The 14,366-nt window shown below is 55.5% G+C and overlaps 1 protein-coding gene across 10 annotated transcripts in view; it reads left to right on the forward strand.

Annotated features, from left to right (window-relative positions):
- Positions 1 to 14,366, forward strand: part of NPHP4 (nephrocystin 4) — a 140,143-nt gene that overhangs the window by 18,237 nt on the left and 107,540 nt on the right. For 9 of the 10 annotated variants that reach the window (XR_014265690.1, XR_014265691.1, XR_014265692.1 and 6 more), the window contains 3 exons: positions 2,200 to 2,352; positions 11,127 to 11,299; positions 12,371 to 12,435. Coding sequence is in view for 1 of the 10 variants with exons in the window: in XM_082469383.1 (XP_082325509.1) it covers positions 2,200 to 2,352; positions 11,127 to 11,299; positions 12,371 to 12,435 (391 nt within the window). In the remaining 9 variants the exon portion in view is untranslated. The remainder of the gene's footprint in view (positions 1 to 2,199; positions 2,353 to 11,126; positions 11,300 to 12,370; positions 12,436 to 14,366) is intronic. The other variant, XR_014265694.1, reaches the window with a different exon arrangement.

Consider the following 14,366-nt stretch of genomic DNA (forward strand, 5'->3'; position numbering starts at 1 on the left):
GACGAGCCATCATCTTTCACTAGGGGCTGGGACTCCCCTGCCAGACCCGGGAGGCCTGGGCAGACAGGTGGCCACCAGCCTCTCCTTCCTGCCTCTCTGCCCCTCGCATCCCGAGTCCGGCTGTCGCCAGGGTCGCTGGGCAGTTCCTTCACAGACGTCCCGAACGTGCCCACTCCCCGTCCCACCTGTGGCCCCCCCGGCGCCCCCCCACCCCCGCCTGCCTGGGTGACGGCAGCAGCCTCCTCCCGCCCCCTCCCCATATTCCCGTCCCCATGTGGAGCTGGAGTGATTTCCTTTTTCCAGCGTTGACATATAATTGACAAATAAAATTGTAGGGTACTTGAAACGTACAGCGTGATGATTGGGTGTCCACGTAGGTTGTGGAAGGATTCTGCCAGCAACTTCACACACCCATCACCTCACACTGGACTGATTTTCATAGAATCTCGAATCAGGTGGTGTCACTTCTGCTCAGGCTCTTTCCCTGGCTTCTCCTCCAATTTGGAGTAGAAACCCGGCTTCAAATCACGCTCTGTGAGACCTGCGTGGGCGGCCTCTGCCCCTTCTCTGCACCCCTTACGCAGTCCTACGGGTGTTCTGTTTTAAAACACACCTGGGCTTTTGTTTTTATTTTGTTTTGTTCTGGTGGGACCAGCAGAGCAGGAAACGATTGCTACTGAAAGATGGTTTCATCCTCGTGGTTCCCCAGGGGAGGGGCCGCACCACGCCCTGCAGGGCCACACGGGGAAGCAGCTGGGTCGGTTAGGAGACAGTGGGATGAGGGGAGAGCCTGGGCAAGAGCCTGTATAGCGGTTTTCGTGGGAAGGGATGGGCGAGGCCGGGTCAGCAGATGCACACGCTTAGGACTGGCCAGTCTGGGTAATTTCAGTGGCTGCCGGGGTGGAGGGGCCGCACCTGGTTGCCTGGTTCTGGCCCGGGATGATTAGGGTGGGGGGATATTGTCACCTGGAGTGTGAGCCAGGTAGGGGGCGGGTGGGGCTATGGGCTGGAAGGCAGGTCATTTACTGTCACTAGGGATTAGCTGGCCCTGGGCGGGGCAGTCTCTCCCCATGAGGGAGGCCCCAGCGGTCAGAGCACTAAGAACACAGGGAGTGAGAAAAAGTAGTTAACATATGGTCAGGGTGCTTTCTTACTGGTCCCTGAGCACCCAGCTCTCTTGGCCCAGAGCCGCCTCCGTCCTGGCTCACTCTCCGCAGGTCCACTCCTGGTTCCCACCCCCTTAGTTCTCAGTTCACATCTTTCAGAGCCCCTTCCCTGGCCGTCCTATTCAAAGAGCCAACCCACCCATCTCCCCTCACCCACTTTTGTTGTTCTTCATGTGAGCCCCAAGGATGGAGATTTTGTCTGTTTTGTTCCTTATTGTGTCTCTGGTGCCTAGAACAGTGATACACAGAATAGATGCTTAAATAATGTTTACCAAATGATCACATGAGAGGAAAACAGAACTCCTGGTCCCAGGACAGACAGTAAGAGCTGCACCCTTGCCAGCTGTACCAGTCACAAAAGCACTAAAGGCCCAGGCAGAACCTCACTGTAGGTGGTGCTGCTCTGGGGAAAGGGCTGGGCTTTATAGTGTGTGGTGCCTTGTCTGTATTTGTGGCCGTGACTTCTCAGTTCTCAAAGGTCTGCTTTTCTTTTGCTCATACCCCAGCGCCACCCCCAAATAATTCTGGCAAGTTGAGTTTTTAGTTTGTGGTTCTATCAGGATGTAAATGGTAAAACAAAACACAAAAAACCATGCAAAATAGCTTAAGCTTGAGGTAATTTGTTAACTCACATAAAGACAAACCCATAGTTAGCATAAGCTTCAGGTGTGGCTTGATCCAGAATCTCACATGGTGTCACCTGGACTTGTTGTTTCTTGGCTCCACATGGCATCATGTGTGTCTGTCTCTGCAGCTCCGGCCTCTTGTGTCTTGTTGCTTCTGGGTGAGTCTCCAGCCTGTGTCTGGGCCCAGGGACTCCAGCCTCTGGTTGGCCAGGTGAGGGCCATGTACTTTGACTCATAACCTCACCAGGACCACGGGCTGTGGGAGAGAGGTAGTTCCCCGAAAGGAACTGAGACCTAAACTGGGGGATGGATGCCGAGTGGCCCAGTTCTCCGTGGATGGTCCGTCAGCACTTGTTGGGAGGCTCGTGACCTTGAGGACCCTTCAGGGCTGTCCCTCTGTCTCCTAGGGTGCGCTGGAGGCGCTGTCGGAGGTGGGCTGCCACCTGCGAGTGTCCCTCTTTGACGTGACCTACCGGCACTTCTTCGGGAGGACGTGGAAGAGCTCGGCGAGGCCCGTGGAGCCGCTCTGCAGGCAGCCCGCCAGGATCGTCTTCAGCCAGGTGGGCGCGGCGGCCGGCGGGTGTGCGGGGTGGGCGTGCAGGGTACAGTGGGCCTGGGGGCGCCGCCAGCGCGTCCCGGACCCCAGGAACGCCCCTGAGCAGCAGGCCCAGCCCTCGCCAAGCTCGTCCTGGCGGCCGGCCCCTGTTTCCAGACAGAATCTTGGGTGGAAGCCACACGCCCTGAGCGGTTCAGCTGGGAGTGGGAGGGACACACGAGGGGGTTTCGTCGCCTTCACGGAACCTTGCAGCTTTTGGAACAAAGTTAAAGTTAGGAAATTATCGATCTCATCTGACTCCCCTACTTTTCCTCTCCCCTTCTTTTTCTTACTTTTTAGTTTCTTCTTCTTTTTTTTATATATATATTTAAAAAAAATAATTAATTTATTTATATTTATTTTTGGCTGTGTTGGGTCTTCGTTTCTGTGCGAGGGCTTTCTCCATTTGCGGCGAGCGGGGGCCACTCTTCATCGCGGTGCGCGGCCCTCTCACTATCGCGGCCTCTCCCGTTGCGGAGCACAGGCTCCAGGCGCGCAGGCTCAGTAGTTGTGGCTCACGGGCCTAGTTGCTCCGCGGCATGTGGGATCTTCCCAGACCAGGGTTCGAACCCGTGTCCCCTGCATTGGCAGGCAGATTCTTAAGCACTGTGCCACCAGGGAAGCCCTGTTTTTTTTTTTTTTTAAATGAGCAACTTGAGACCTAGGAGTAAAGTGACTTACCCAAGTGAAAGGTAGCAGAGCCCGGAGCCCCTGCCTCTGCCTGCAGATGGGGTGGCTGCGTTGGCATCAGTTGGTGACATGATTTTGCCCACGTAGCTGTGTCTGGCCGCCCCGCAGATAGTGTTTTCCATCTTCGTTCAGCTGCACCAAATTCGCAAGCATCCCTCCATCGCCTGCTGTCTGCTGGCCATTGTGCGGGGCGCCGGGGCGACGATGCTGGGTGGACGGGCCTGGCGTGGCTCTCACCCTGGACAACTTGCAGGCTGCGGGGACGACACACCCAGGCAGGCGACGGAGCAGGTGCAGGTGTGGTAGGTTCCCGGAGGAGACCGACAGCTGCTGCCCCGAAGAAGAAGGGAGGTGTGCTGCAGGCAGTGGTGAAGGGGGACCTCTGCGAGCTGGGCCCCAGGATGAGGAGGGAACCAGCCCCGGGGTGAGCAGGGTGGCAGGTGCCGCAAGCAGGGCAGGCCCCGCACGTACCCAGGGGTGGGGGAGGGAGGCGTGGGGAGGCGGCCGAGGGTGGGCTTGGCGGGCTGGCTGGGCAGGGCCTTCCTAGGGACACTGGGCTCTTCCTCAAGAGCGGGAGGCGTCCCCGAGGTCTTCTTCCCGGCTGCTGCTTCAAGCTGAACCTGCAGGCAGCGGGTCCTGCGGGGGACGTTCACGGGTATCGGGAGGGTCGGTGCTGCGTTGGCTTTATCCTTCCCGTGTGTACAGAGTCAGGGAAGCCCAGTAAGTGACAGTACAGTGAATAATGGACGTGGTGGCAGTGACCATGGCCATCCTGGGGGAGGTCACCGTGCGTAACCAGACCAAGCGAGCCGCCCTTTTCTGCGGGGGGCGGTCCTGGCCCAGTCGTGAGGCCGCCGGGTCGCGACTCTGCACTTGGCGGTCACCCAGAGTCGGGATGCCATGTCTCGGTGTGGATTGATCCTGACTGGTCCCCTTACTGAGCGTGCCGGAGAGGGTGACGCGGCCCCCGGAGGTCAGGAACATTAGATGAGGCCGTGGGTACGTGTGTCCTGAGGCCCAGGACCGCGGCTGGCGTCCAGGCTGCCAGACGGCCTGCGAGGTGCGCCTTAGAGTCCGGCCGGAGAGAAAGGCCACGTGTTGTAAACCGGGGAGTGATGGTGGGCAGCTGCTTTGGGTGCCGTCCCAGCTCAGGCGGTGAGTCGCCTTCACGCCTCTGACTTGGGGCGGTCAAGGCCCGGCAGGAGCGCGGTGGCCCCGATGCTGCTGGGCGCCTTCCAGGGCCGGGCTGTCAGGATTCTCTTTCTCGGGCGGACAGTCAGGCCCCGGGAGGCCCGGCGTGGTGACAGTTACTACGGTGACACAGGGTTCTCTCCGGGGGAGTCTCCATGGGAGAGGCTGGCTCCCGGCACCCTGGTGTGGTTTCGTCCCGCCATCCGCCTCTGGAGGTCGGTAGATCATCTCTCCGCCTTGAAGAGCAATCCGGCAGGTCAGAGGCCGTGAGCGACGCCCGCCTTGACCGCAGGGATTGTTCTCGGGCCTTGTTTTGACCCCGGGCGTCGGAGGGGCCCTGCAGGCTCCGTTTGGAAGCGCTGCCGGGTCGAGGGGATGGTTATGCTCTGAAATCAGCACGGCAGCACTTTGCCGCCACTGGGGTCCCGAGATGAGCCCTCCCTCCGTGGCTTTCCCCTTGGCTTTCCCTGTGGCAGCGGCTGTCACAGCCTTGACAGGCCACGCGCGGGGGGCCTGCCCTGTCCCCCCACCAGCTCGGTGACTGTGAGCCCTGCAGGGTGGAGGTCGCGTTGCAAGGAAGCCTTCAGAGCTGCCGCTCCCCCTCCTGGACTCGTCCAGGGTTTAGCGTCCGTGCCCGAGAGGGCTCCTCGTGTGTCCCCGTGTCCTGGGAGCTGTGGGTCTCCGGCCTTTTCAGCTCACAGCTGAGGTCTGATCTGAGCTGTGGGAGCCGAGTGCCGCCGCATCGTTTGTGTTCTGCTGAGTGGGGCATGGGGACGGGGCCGTGTGTTAGGGAGGACCACAGCCCTCAAAGTTTCTGGAAGAGTCTGCACCCTTCAGCCTTAGTTACTGAAGTGGAGCTCGCAGCAAGGCTGGTGTGGGTGAACAGAGCATTTTCGGCTGGGAGCTGGTGCCAGAGCCACGGAATTGCTCAGGGAAGAGCGGCGCTGCAGCTGCTATGCCCAAGGCGAGCAGCAGAGGCCAGTGGTGCCCCAGGAACGCCCATCCCGATGAGCCCCTCGGCGGCATCCTCCTTGCCCCGCGCTTTCCTCTCGTCCTTGACCTTCAGAGTTTAGTTAACTAAAGAGACTCCCCCTTCGCCGTGTGTGTGTGTGCGTGTGCGTGTGTGTGTACCTGCGTGCATACGTGTACGTACGTGTTTACATGAAATGTGGAGTGTTCCCAAGGTGGCCTAGATAAGCAGGAGGGACTGGTTTTGTGGTCTCATCATCTGAGCAAAGCTCTGCGTCCATACCTATGGGAACAGAGAGAAACACAAGTTGCCCTTTTTAGAGGTGATTCTGAAATTTGGTGATGATCTTCTTCTGATTTTACTAATTGCCTGGGTTTTTCTGGTTCTACCGATCAGCTGTGGTTTGGGTGTGATACCACGGGAGGTCGCCAGCTGCCAGTAGCAGGGGACCATCTTTGGAATCGGCATGGCTGTCCGGCCTACACGTGGATTCCTGAATCAACCGCGTGGGCTCTGGGTTTTGACTGAGTTGTCACTGTAATATGCAGCCCTGAAAGAAGATGTTGTTTCATTACCTTGCAAACAACATCCTGAGGAAAGACTTGGGGAAAAAAGAAGTCCTTCCTTGAGCCCGAGCTGAGTGTTTCTTTCTGTGAGTGATGAATTCCTCATGCTGCGCTCAGATCCCCTCTTGTCCCAGCCTCTTGGCTCTGCCTGGCGGAGCCCAGGGGACCAGCTCCGGGCCTCTCAGCCCTGACTCAGAATTATGTGCTCTCCTTCGAGACTGTCCTCAGTGGAGGGGAATCGCCCTTCACATGTGCTGAGACGGTTGATCATTCATTCAACCTCTCAAAAGATATCTTTAAAAAATAATCCGGGAGGCCAAAGTACCGTGCAGTTCCTACACTTTCTTTCTGAGATGGACATAATTCTCCCTTAGATTCTTTCCTTAACTAACCATGCTCAGCCTTTCAGTGACAGGCTCATTTCTCCTCCTTTATTGATTGTGTGCAAGTGAGTGGCGGGAATCCTAGTGGTTCTTCACAGGCAGCTGGAACCCAGACCAGGAGATGGTTCCTCCTGAGCCCGTCTCAGCCCGAGGTGTTGCGGAAGTCACAGGTGGATCCCTGGCCTCCGACAGACACAGGTAATGGGGCTGCTTCCTCTTCCCATCGCCAACCGAGAGCAACCAGCTCCTGAACGTTCTTGTTCGTCAGAGTAATGAGAGTGAGGTGACTCCCCTTTAAAAGTGGAGGCTGTCCATAAAAAAGAATGAAATCGCACCATTTGCAGCAACGTGGATGGACCTGGAGATGATCATACTAAGCGAAGTAAGTCAGACAGAGAAAGACACGTACCATAGGATATCACTTACATGTGGAATCTGAAATATGACACAAGTGAACTTATCTACGAAACAGAAACAGACTCACAGGCACAGACAACAGACTTGTGGTTGCCAAGGGGGAGTGGTGGGGGAGGGAAGGGTTGGGGGTTTGCGGTTGGTAGGTGCAAACTATTGTATATAGAATGGATAAACAACAAGGTCCTAATGTGTAGCACAGGGAACTATATTCAATACCCTGTGATAAACCATAATGGAAAAGAATGTGTATGTATGTATAACTGAATTACTTTGCTGTACAGCAGAAATGAACACAACATTGTAAATCAACTATACTTCAATAAAATTAAAAAAAAAAAAGTGGAGGCTGTCAAGGAATGTCAGCGTGTCCAAACGAAACTCTGGGAGGCTCTGCCGTGCCTTGATTAATCTCCGGGTTCTTGAACGTGCCTCACCCTCTCCTTACACTTCTCGCGTGTTCCAAGAGCTGCTCCTGATGTAAACAATCTGCAAAGCAGGAATCCAGTATCACTCCCGGGCACCGTCTCTACGGAGAGAGCCTGCCTCAGCTGTGTCACCCGAGGAGGGCTTCTCTCCTCTCCAGCTCAACAGAAACCAGTCCCGGGGACACCAAGGCAGGAATGGACGGTGGTAGGAAGGGGACAGAAATGAGTGAATGAATAGAAGGGCAAAGGATATCTCTCCATGATGTTTCCAGCACTGGGATTTAGTTGACTGTATGGTGATTTAACTGTCTACCACTTGGGGACAATAGAAAGCTTTGAATTTGTCAGCTTATGCTGTTGTGTGTTCATCACAGTCTCCTGGGGGGGCGGTATTTCTGCTTCGGGTTGTAACTGGGTTTGCTGTTTCTGGATAAGCCAAGCCATCGTTCTGCAGGCGGGAGCAGGACGGGCTTTGGCCTCGGGGGTGGGATCTGATGTAAGGTGGGTAAGGGCTGAGTCCTGGTCCGTCACTTACGCCTGGGGGTCTTAGGCCAGGTGTTTAAACTCTTGACTCTGAATTCTTCATCCGTGCGTGAGGGACAGCAGCGCCCTTCTCCTAAGCGTCTGGAGTGTAAACAGTAGGTTCTTCCCAGACAGGCGCCCAGGGAGCAGTAGGTGTTCACTCAGCAAACACTGGCTGGGGGTCCGCTATGTGCCAGGCTCTGCTACATTAGGAGCTGGACGTGCCCGGATGGATGAGATGGTGTGCGGTCATTTCAGCCGCGGTGGGGTTTGCGTTGTCACCGTAGATCAGGGCTTGTCAACCCTGGCTCCACAGATACTTTGAGCCAGATAATTCTCTTGGTGGGGGGCTGTCTCCAGGGCTGTGTCCCTTCCTGTGGATAATGGTGGGCCCCACCCCGGATGAGCGGAAGCCTCTGACTTTGGAATTAGAGATTTTGCATCTCCCGAGATGCTTGGCAACTTTGCTTGGCGAGTTTACTGTGCTTGGAGCACTCAGTCTTGTGTTGGCTTGTGTGCAGGAAACTGCTCTGAGCCTCAGGTGGAAGGTTGAGCTGGCAGATATTGGCTGCAGGAAGGATTTGTGATATATTTACCTTCCTGAAGACATCCTATTAAAGGTTTATTAAAAAAAAAAGGTTTGGAAGGCACCAGTTTAATTTCTGATCCTCTCTCCTGTGGCCTTGACCTCAGCCTGGGACCGAAGAGCACGTGTCTAATTAGGGCAGATCAAGCGGAGGTGTGGCCGGGAACTCGAGGCTGCAACCTCTCCATGAAAGCACATCATCTGAGGCCCAATCATGTGGGTGAAAGTGGAATCTGGGCCCCGAGGCAGAGTGGTGTCCATGTGTCTGAAGATGAAGGCATTGAGACAGGAGCATTTCTGTCATTTATTAATCTGTTTCTCCTGTCAGGGAGGCAGCTTGTCAAGGGTGGGTGAGTGAGATGTGACGCGGGGGAGAGCCAGAGCCCCACTCTGCCATCTCCCGCGGCTTCTCTTGCAGGTAATTGGATGGGCTTGACTCCAGCTTTTAATCGTGCAGTGGCAGCAGACGTATCTGCAAGCATCCTGCACGGCCTTCTTGAGGCGTCCTGACACTGGAGGGCTTGTTTGCAGTGCTGCTTGACCGCGGTTGAGATGTCTGGCCAACCCCACGGGGCTGGGGGTGGGGGAGTGCCTGGGTTCCAGGTGACTTGGCCCTCCTGGGGACCCCCCAAACACACACACACACACACACACACACACACACACACACACACACACACACACGGGTTGAAGCTGCAGAGTTGTGTGGTTCATCCCAGGAGACTTTTGCTTCCACCGACCCTCCGAGCTGGTCGGCCCTGGGCAGGGTGTGCATTTTCTACCTGCCTAATCTAGCCTTTACCTTTGAACTTTGAACTTCTTGAGGGCTGGATCGCGTTTTCCAGGTTCCTTAGAAATTCTTTAGCACGCGCTGTGCCCACACTAGAGGGGCAATAAATGATGTTTGGAAAAGCATCCGTCCTTAACCAGCAGTAATGATAGGATGAGACCCTCAGACCTCGTGTCGCCTTGTGATTCACGGAGCTTCCAAGGCCGACCCTCCTGGTGAAAGTGGAGTCTCTGGAGACAGACCGGGGGGCTCCGTGGTCGGTTTGGTCTCAGAATAATCGTTTTCAGTGGTAAAGGAAAGGGAGAGGCAACAGCCATGAATCCACACGTGGGACGTCCAAAAGCAGCTGGTCCACCGCCTCCGGGCAAAGGATTTCAAGGTGACCTCTAAGCTGGAGGCTTATTGCTGCTTTGCATCAGAGCTGACAATGTTTGTTTCACTGCCAAGAGGAAAAGTGGGTAGTGTTCATAAAACTGATATGCACAGGTGTACATATGAGAGGTGAGATAATGACAAACTTGACTTTACAGCAGGCCTCTTTAAAACAGTTCTTGAGTCTTGGAAACGGAAACATAATTCTCTCTTGGTCCAATGACCTGTCAGCTGTAAGTGGTCACTATTTCATCATTTTGCAATAAAAGATAATAGAATAACAATTTATATCTCGTGGCTGATGTTTTAATGTGTCTCTCTGTTATCCTGGGCTGACAGTCTGTGATTACAGTAAACGTTTTCTCGGTGACACCATGGTAATGACTCGTTAATGGGGGATTGTTCCAAGTTTAAGTCACGTTGCCACGGCCTGGCCCGGCCCGGCCCTGCCTTGGGGGGAGGGTGGCCTTTGTGTTCTGCTGGTGACTCTACACCTGGGCTTCGCCCCAACAAGGACGCTGGGTTCCGGGGACCACTCGGGTCCAGAGCCTCAGGTCAGCACAGACCTGGGCTCCTGGGCTGCTTGTTCCCCGTAGATTTGCAAACCCAGTTAGTGCCTCCATTTCTGTCTCCTGTGTCTACGACGTTTGTTAGCTGAGAGCAACTGCTTTGGATTTCAGGAGATTGGAAAACAGCAGCAGAGGGAAGATGCTTCCATTCCCACTTGGGAGGGTGCATCTCCGCGATGGGAGCTGGATTTGACCCACCCGTGTCCCCCCTCCCCCTGGTGAGAGTGAGGGCTGCCATCTGTACCTTAGAGGATGGAGAGGCTGCAAGTGGGAAACTTTTTAGGAGCAATTTGAGTACCATCTACTTGGCTTGGGTCCACAACTCCTATAGTGAAGAATCCCACCGTGGGACTTCCTTGGTGGCCCAGTGGTTAAGAATCTGCCTGCCAGTGCAGGGGACACGGGTTCAACCCCTGGTCCGGGAAGATCCCACATGCCGCGGAGCAACTAAGCCCATGAGCCACAACTACTGAGCCTGCGCTCTAGAGCCCGCGAGCCACAACTACTGAGCCCGCATGCCACAACTACTGAAGCCCTCGCGCCTAGAGCCTGTGCTCCGTGACAAGAGAAGCCACTGCAGTGAGAAGCCCGCGCACCGCAACGAAGAGTAGCCCCCGCTCACCGCAACTAGAGGAAAGCCCACGCGCAGCAACGAAGACCCAATGCAGCAAAAAAAAAAAAAAAAAATCCCACAGCAATATTCATCATAAAAAGATGTTGGTTGGGCTCCGAACTTAGGATCCTGCTTAGTTTAAACAAAATTCATTCAGGTGCAGCCTCATGGTATTTCCACACGAAACAGGGATTAGAGTCAATACTGGCAAGTTGTGATTGACGTTTGACGGCGGTGTTGCATGAACCGGCCCAGCGGGTGCGTGGGTGCGGTGGGCTACTTACGTCTTTGGGCTCGTGGTCCTCCCGGGTGATGGGCGTGGGGCGCGTGGCTGCCCAGCCCCTTTCTTCTCCAGAGGCTCTGGGTCTGTTGGCATTTTTTTGTGGATGGAAAGGTCCCAGAGGAGAAGCAAGTAGTTTGATGTCCCAGATGCTGGGCACCCTGGAAGGAGGAGCTGTGAGGGGCTCGCTCACTGGGCCCCTTCTCTTCTCTGGCGCCTGGAAGGGACGCTGCTCCCCACGCGGCGTGTTTGTGGCGTTGACGTGACGACGGTAGAGGGCTGAGGAGGGGGCGCACCCACGTGCCTCCGTGTTTCTTCTCTGCAGGTCGTGAACGTTCAGTCCGTCCCTGGCTTCTCTCTTGCAGCCCTTCTATTTCCACACGTCCCTGAACCACCCTAACGTCGTGGCCGTGGTGGAAGTGGTCACTGAAGGCAGGAGACGGGACGGGACCCTTCAGACTTTGTCCTGTGGGTTTGGAATCCTTCGGATCTTCAGCAACAACCCGGAATCTCCTTCCTCTGCCCCCCAGGACAAACGGTATCGGCCTCATTTTCCCCGTCGCTGGGGTTTCCAGCGTCTTTCTGTGGTGATTTAATGGCTCGTTATTTGTCCGACTAGAAAGCTTTGGATTTGTCAGCTTATGCTGTTGTGTGTTCATCACAGTCTCCTGGGGGGGCGGTATTTCTGCTTCCGGTTGTAACTGGGTTTGCTGTCTCTGAATAAGCCAAGCCATCGTTCTGCAGGCGGGAGCAGGACGGGCTTTGGCCTCGGGGGTGGGAGCTGATGAAAGGTGGGTAAGGGCTGAGTCCTGGTCCGTCACTTACTCCGGGGGGTCTTAGGCCAGTTGTTTAAACTCTTTGAATTCATCTTCAATGCAGCGCCCATCTCCTCAGGGTCCAGAGTGTAAACAGTAGGTTCTTCCCAGACAGGCGCCCAGGGAGCAGTAGGTGTTCACTCAGCAAACACTGGCTGGGGGTCCGCTATGTGCCAGGCTCTGTTACATTAGGAGCTGGACGTGCCCGGATGGATGAGATGGTGTGCGGTCATTTCAGCCGCGGCGGGGTTTGCGTTGTCACTGTAGATCGGGGCTTGCCAGCCCTGGCTCCGCGGACACTTTGGGCTGCCCCGTGCGGTGTACGAGGTCTCGGAGCACCCCTGGCCTCTGCCCACTAGATGCCAGGCAGCCCTCTCCCCTCCCGGCTGTGACAGCCAAAAGTATCTCCAGACTTTACCAGACATCCCGACGGGGGCAAAATCGTCCCGGGTTGAGAACCACCACTCCAGACACACAATCGTGGAAACCCCTCAAACGTTGTTTTCCCGGGACATTTCCAAGCATGACCAACTCCCCAGGCATTGTTTTCTAGCGCTGAGGTTCTCAGGCTGCACTCGGGCCGTGCTGTGTGTGTGCTGGACATGCTTGGCCACGACTGCCGAGGGCTCGCGGATCTGATGCTGTCCTCAGGTGTCTGTTTCCCACAGAGGGTCGAGAAAGCTCCTGGAGGTGTGGTGCTGGGGTCCCCAAGGCCTTCCTTTCGAGAAGCACAGCTGACATCCCATGAGTAAACGCAAGATGCTGACCTGCGTCTCACGGGTCTTGTTTTGCAGGTTGAGACTGTATCACGGCAGCCCCCGAGCCCTCCTGCACCCGCTTCTCCAGGACCCCATAGAACGTAAGAGACGAGGCCTGGCCAGGCCTGCTCCTGCCGTCCTCAGCAGCACCTGTTCGTCATATGACTTCCCTGAGTGTTAGAAGCTCATCAGCTTAGCGGAGTTGTTAATAGATTTGGGGAACATGTAACATTGGGCTTGGAGTTCTGACATAATTTGCAGATCTGAGACACATGAGCCTGTAAGGATGGTGTAGCTGTGTGAAGACGACCCCATGGGGGCCACCTGGTGGGAGGGCTGTTGGCCCCCTTGCCCCTGGGGTGGCAGCTTCGCCCCCACGTGAAGTAGTTGCCGTCCATCGCTGCCCACCGGCTGTCCCAGGCAGCCTTTGACCGCGAAGTCCACGGGTCATCTCCAACACAGCAAGGAGTCCAGCGGTGCCTAATGAGAGTGACATCCTGCAGGAGCACCTGCCGCGCATGGGCCCCGCGCCGGGCGGCCGGCCTTAGGGCGGAGTGGGCTTCCCGCCCTGCCTCTGCGGCTTCTCCTCCTGAGCAGTCCGGGTACCTGTGGGAGGGACCTGTGGCCCCCCGGCTGCCGGCCGCGCGGTGAAGCGGGGGGATGGGCTAACAGGCTGTTTCAGGGGCCCGTGTGGGCTCTGTGCTGGCCCTCGGGGAGTGTGGACGGGGGCCAAGCGGTGGAGGTGGGTCTGTTTGGGGTGGGGGGATGACCTTCTGTCTCTTTGCGATGTTGCCCAGATTCCACGATGGGCACCCAGCCTGTGTGAAAAACCCAAGCCTACCCGGACCCACCCACTCCCTCTGAATTAGGTGAAAATCTCACAATAGAGGAACAGTCCGTCAGAAACTTGGTTTTGTTGATAAAGACTGGCTTTTAGGTTATTTCCCAATTGAATTTAATCATTAACCTGCCAGCGTTTTCTCTCCTGAAGTATCCTTAGACTCAGCACCTTTCGAACAGCAGACACAGCCCCCAGGCTTGTTCCAGGCCCACGGATCTGGGCGCTGGTGGAGGGTGTGGGAGCTGCAGCCGTGTGAGGGGTGCCTGGGGAGGGATCGCCTCAGGCCGTCAGCTCATCTTCTCAGGGGCATTTCTAAAAGGGTGGGGCTGTTTTTCTTGGATGGGTAATGCAGTCACGTGACCCAGAATTCAAAGTATTAAATAGTATGAAGAGGTTCAGGTGAGGTCTCCTTCCACCTCTGCTTGGCCCTTCACCTGCACCACAGGGGACCTTCCTCTGGGATCTTGTGGGTCCTTCTAGGTCCTCTGATGACACACAAGCAAACGTGCATTTCCCTGTTCTGTTTTTGCCCCCGTGTACTTGTCCCAGACCTTTCTTTTTTCCCTTAATGATTTATCTTGGAGAATGTTTCATATCAGTACCTAGAAAGCGTGCTCATTCTTTTTACAGCTGTGTGGTATTTCATTGAATTGCTGTTTGTGATTGAACCAACCCACCACAAATGGACCCTTGGGCAGTTCTGTAAGAACAGAGGGTTGAAGGCTTTGCTGCAGTGGACATCTGCCCTTTTGCAAGTGTGCACGTGAATCTGTAGGGTAAACTCCCAGAAGTGGGATTGCTGGTCTGAGGGCCTGTGCATTCACAGTTTTGTATTATTTCCCCTGTTTGCCCTCCATAGAGGTTGTACCAGCGTGCTCACCAGCCAGCCATGTAGCAGAGTGCCTTTCAGGGTACTTAACATTTTAAAGTAAGCAGATCCCATGTTTGGAGTGGTTAGATATTAAAAATCTGGTTTTTGATAATATAGTTTCGTTTTTCTAACGAATGTAGTAGGTGATATTTAGTTCTTTTCTTATGAAATCACAAAGTACGCCTCAGGAGGTGGTGAGTCCCCTGTCAGTGGAGGAAATCAAGCCCAAGCAAGATGGACCATTTGATGGGAATGTGTTGAGGGCCTGTCTGTGGTCCCTCCCAGCCCAGTTTCTATTGACGCCCTTCCCTCCACTTTCC

The sequence above is a fragment of the Balaenoptera physalus genome (genome assembly GCF_965194825.1).
Source record: "Balaenoptera physalus genome assembly, chromosome: 1".
In the NCBI taxonomy this organism is placed as follows: Eukaryota; Metazoa; Chordata; class Mammalia; order Artiodactyla; family Balaenopteridae; genus Balaenoptera; species Balaenoptera physalus.